At 33.6% G+C, this 5,329-nt stretch overlaps 1 protein-coding gene across 1 annotated transcript; it reads right to left on the reverse strand.

Annotated features, from left to right (window-relative positions):
• Positions 1-595: 595 nt before the first annotated feature.
• LOC105797444 (uncharacterized) lies at positions 596-3,861 on the reverse strand. The gene is made up of 7 exons (XM_052633838.1): positions 3,538-3,861; positions 2,303-2,462; positions 2,000-2,199; positions 1,669-1,764; positions 1,409-1,549; positions 1,166-1,280; positions 596-1,004 (listed from the first exon to the last, which is right to left on the reverse strand). Exons 1-7 carry the CDS (start codon positions 3,670-3,672, stop codon positions 901-903), a joined length of 951 nt encoding a protein of 316 aa, XP_052489798.1. The 5' UTR covers positions 3,673-3,861; the 3' UTR covers positions 596-900.
• Between the last annotated feature and the right edge of the window lie 1,468 nt (positions 3,862-5,329).

Raw genomic sequence — 5,329 nt, forward strand, 5'->3', positions numbered from 1 at the left:
CGTTTTTTGAAATAAACGCTGCTAAAGATCGTGGTCTTTAGCGGCGTTTTTGGAAAAGCGCCACTAAAGATCATGGTCTTTAGCGGCGCTTTTCCCACAAACGCTGCTAAAGACCACGATCTTCAGCGGCGCTTTTCCCACAAACGTCGCTAAAGACCACGACCTTCAGCGGCGCTTTCCCCACAAGCGCCGCTAAAGACCACGACCTTCAGCGGCGCTTTCCCCACAAGCGCCGCTAAAGACCACTACCTTCAGCGGCACTTCCCCCACAAACGCGACCACTACCTTTAGCGGCGCTTTTTTCACAAACGCCGCTAAAGAACAAACCTTTAGCGGCGATTCTAGCAAAAACGCCACTAAAAACATAACTTTTAAAAAAAATTATTTTAATCAAATAATATTTATTTTTATAATAAATATTATATTATGTTTTATTTTTTAAATTTAAACTTTAAATATACTTTTTAAGGATAAATAAAAAATACTATAAATATATTCTTTCTGCCCTAAAAAAATCCACTGTACTAATAACCAATCAATCATTCATTAGAGAACTGATGCAATTTTACTGTTTTTATGGCACTAAAAGCAAAGCTGATGAATTGGCTACTTCATAAGGTTAAACCATGGATCCTTGTATTACAACTATATATTAATTCAATACCAAAAATGTAAAAAGCCCATCACCAATAATCTATCCCTCTCATTACACATTAACTCACAAAAATCCACTCTTTTTATATATATATATATATGTGAATCATACCATCTGCCCCTCCAAATCCCATCCATGAACCAAAAGATGAGAAATGAAAAAGATTTGCTAATAGGCAAGAAAATCTCCTTGGATTAATAAAGAATCCGTTGCTTCTCTCATCCTTACTAACCATATTAAAAGCATCATGAGAGCTCCGTTATCACGCGTTCACACTCGTCTTCTAAAATCTTCACTGCTTCAGTAAATAGAACTTCAGGAGGTAATGCTCCAGTAGATTCAATGGTGACTAGAAAAGGGGAGAAAAACATATTAATCTCAAGCTGTGCCTAACCTTAAGTTGGTTTGAAGTCAATGAAAATATATTAATCAAGCAATGACATTAAAGAAATCTAGAACTAATTTTGACAACACATGCAGAAGACATAGAGTAGCCCCCACATTACTTACATATGAAATGATCTTTAACACGGCGCAGTGCTACAGTTGCCCTTCTCCTACCTGCTTGGCAGCCAAATTCTTCATTAGGAAATGTACCTAAAACAATATCTCCTAACTTCACATGCTAAAGCATATCAAGCAGAACCAGTCAGCACTATCACATAGCTATTGACCCCACTATTACAGGAATATAATCCAGATTTAGTAACGGAATACTGGAAAACCCTTTTATAGAGGAAAAAAACATAATTACCAAAATTTACACCATATAGACAACAAATCATAATGAACAGAAGTAACTTTTCCAAGATCTTCTATATCAAACACATTAACAGGGCATTTGCTTTTGAGTTCTTCAGCAAGGTCATCTTCGATATCTTCCAATAATACAACCTAAATATATAAATATATCATAATATTGTAATAATATAGAGTCAAAATGAGATAGAATAAACGAAAGAAATGAAGAAGGTTTAGAAAAGAAGAAATCTACAGTTACAGTCTATCCTTACCTCAGGAAGCATCCGATACCAAGCAGTGGCCACTGGGGACCACTTTGCATGTGTTTTCCCAATGCCTTTAGCAGCATGTGCTTCCAGTTCAATTTCCTAGCAAAAAAGTTGGAACTTTTAGTACACTCGAAAAACTTCATAAGGATTAGATTAACTTCTAACAACTTCAAAACGGATCCTGAACTAATGAGAGCAGTACACAAAACCTTCTTAATCTACTAGCACCACATTTAGCTCGCGAAGAGATTTTTTCTAAACCTAAGGCATGATCTGCCATCTTGACATGCTTTATGAGCAATTTTTGAAACAAACAAAAGCATGTAAAATATACCTGTCCAGGGCCAAGTTTAGCAATAATAATATCTGGATACTTAGGGATAATGGGGTTCTTAACAAATTCTGGAATGGTCTCTTGACTGCAACCGAAGTAAGTGTATGTTTCAGGCTTTGATGATGAATCTGAAGCTGCATTTCTTGTTTCCTTAACCAGTTCACTCCCATTAGGCAACCACTTTAATGCATCCGATTTAACTGCATTATTATACACCATTAGGCAAAGCTATAAAGGGAAGACCTATTAATTTCATTTAAGTAAAAAGGTTTCATGTTTCACTGATAAAGCCCAAAACAGTACCTGTAATACGTGGACTACCTCTTTTACACTGAACATGGAGTTTGAAAACAATGGTGTTCTTTTCATTTGGCTGATCATTTTCTACAATTGAAAGAGACAAAAGTAAAGAATTACCAAGTGCCCTAAGGGTAAACTCCATAAATTCAGATAAACCATCAACCTAGTAAAGCAGCGAGCATTACTTATCGCACTGTTTATATAATTACTTTAACAATTACTTCTTTTAAAGTTAAACAAGACTTTTACAATTAAAATACGAATTCCCTCACAAATTAAACTGTAATCATCTTGAGCGGTATAAATATAAATATAATTGATTGTAAAACATCACGAACAATATACACTATATAAACGTATCACACACAAAGAAAAACTCAGCACCCTAATAATAATAATAATAATAATAAATTTCTTTATAAGTTATCGACAGTTAATGGATGATACTTGTAAGTATGGCACAAGTAGATGGCATGATTGGGTTTAGGGGACTGATGAAGTGAGAAATGAAGGAGCAGCATATTATATTATAATATAGTGGATGGGGGTGTTGATTATTTGAGACCCAAACAAGTGAGAAATGAAGGAGCAGCATATTATATTACATACCACCGGAGGAAATCTATCTAAAATCAATTGGAAATTAGAAAGCAAGCAAGCAAAGGAAGACTGGCAGTGGCACCGCCTCATGCGGGCGGTGACTTTAGTTACAAGTGTAGAAATTCAGACTGCAATATAGAAAAGGATACCACCTAAAACAGGAAATCCTAAGCAAAAAAATAACCCAAAAAGGAGCAGCAGCAGCAATTATAGGTTTGGAGGAGTCTGAGATTCATTTTTGGGGTTCTGGTAGAAAGTTGAAATTGTCAGTGGGAGTTGGTTTAATAATCCTCCAGATGGAGTAATCTATTAATTCCAAACTGCGCCAGAATATTGAATACTCTCAGTCTACAAGCAACAAAAGCCCCCAAAACATAAGACGTTTCATTATAATACAAAAAAAGAGACCCACAAATTTCAGAACCTTAAGAACAGAACAAGACAGATGATACAAAGAAACTAACCCAAACCCCAAATAAGGAAAAAGGCTCCATTTTTTTTTAATTACCCAATTAAACAACCCCAAGAAACCACTGTTTCTTAACACTCCATATATGAATAAAAGGGTGTTCATGAAAAAATTTCAACTGAAGATGTGTGCTTTAGGTGATAAAAAAAAGGGGGTAAGAGAGAAATACATGGATAGGGGCGTCCTTATTGCATGAAACACGACTTCGTTGGAGTTCAAGATGCGGCGGAAGTTGACCCATTGGTACATCTGGCAAATCCCAGATTGAAAATTTCTTCTTTTCTTCTCCTGCCCCCTCTGCCATTGCTTTGTTGCTTAGATTTTGCTATTAGGAATTTAGGGTTTAAATGGGAACTGAAAAGAAAGGGGTTTTAGCTATCTACACGGTTGAGGAGGAGAAACACTTATGTTTAGGGATTTTGTTCTTTTTTGACAGAGAGAAAGCACAAAAGGAATTTCAAAAACCTGCTTTAGTAGCGGAGCTCTTTTAATTTGGAGATTTTAGGCGGAGAAATTTGGAAATAAAAGGCACCTTTTTTTTAAAATGATTTTTGCGGCGTTTTTACTATTGTTTATTTATTGCGGCATTTTTTAAGAAAACGCCGCAAAAAATTATGTTATTTTGAACAAAATAATACCGTTTTACTTGTTAAATTTTTTTTATTTTGTATATTAAATGATAACTATTTTAATATTTTAAGTAAGCAAATTTGGAATTTTTTAGGAAAGTAATATTCAAATTAAACTTCTTTTATATAAATTATATAAAATGAGATAAATTGAAATATAAATATGTAAATATTTGGATAAAATTTAAATTTAAATTTACATTTAAAAACAAAATAATAATAATAGTAAAAGAAAAAACAAAATCAAGGAGACCAATAATATTGTATGTTGTTAAACAAATACACCCATCAAACTTTCTTTTTATAGTATAAGCTAAAGCTTAGATAATTAAATTATCAAATATGCACATGTAGCATTCTTTTATCTTGTTTACATTCCCTTAATTAATTTTCTTGTTTACATTCCTTAATTAATTTCAACATGTAAGCTTTAATTTGTTGACTTAAAAGCATCTTAAATCTTAATTAATAGTTTGGATTGTCCCAAATTGAGTCGAGATCAATTTTATGTCTAAACTCGACTCTTGAAAAGGATTACTAAAAATTTTCATATTTGAATTTAAATGGAAAATTGTTATTAAATAAAAGATAATTATAATTTCATAGTTCAAATTTAAAACTCGGGCAAATCACCAAAAAAAGCCGATTTTTTTAAAAATTTACCGAAATGGGCCGACTTTTTAATTATTTACCGAAATGAGCCATTTTTCGCGAAATCGCATCTACGTCAGCGCGATGTCAGGGTACGTGTCAAGACATCGCGTCCACGTCAGCGTGATTTGCTTACGTGGACACAAGTCGCGCCTACAAGGACGCGATTTGCTGACGTGGCATGAACAGTTTGTGTTTTTAGCTTGGAAAACTTTGAAAGGCCATAACTTTTGGCTCGGTCGTCCGATTGAGACGAATTTTTTTTGATTTCGAATAACTTTTCGAGATCTACGCGCTGCGGTTTGCCGAAGTTTTCGTCGAAAAAGATCCTTTTTTGCCCCTCAATTTTGATTTTTTCGGTTTAAAATTGAATTTTGAAACACTCAAATCGTTATTTTCCTCATTTATTTGAAGTAAACACCGGATCTTTTTTTACAGAATTGTCTTATATCATCCTGTTATAGGTATAAGTCAACTCATTCCACTTTTGAGAAGTTCCCTAAAATTTTCCATTTTGTTCAATTTAGTCCCTAAAACCTAAATAGTCATATTTTCAAATATAAGCTTCGTTTTTCATGCTAATTTTGAAATAATTACACTTTAGTCCCTATACTCGTAACTAACAAATTATACTTTACAAATTAATCCCTATTCATCAAATTTTTAAATCTAATATTTAAA

The sequence above is a fragment of the Gossypium raimondii genome, chromosome 7, assembly GCF_025698545.1.
Source record: "Gossypium raimondii isolate GPD5lz chromosome 7, ASM2569854v1, whole genome shotgun sequence".
Taxonomy (NCBI): Eukaryota; Viridiplantae; Streptophyta; class Magnoliopsida; order Malvales; family Malvaceae; genus Gossypium; species Gossypium raimondii.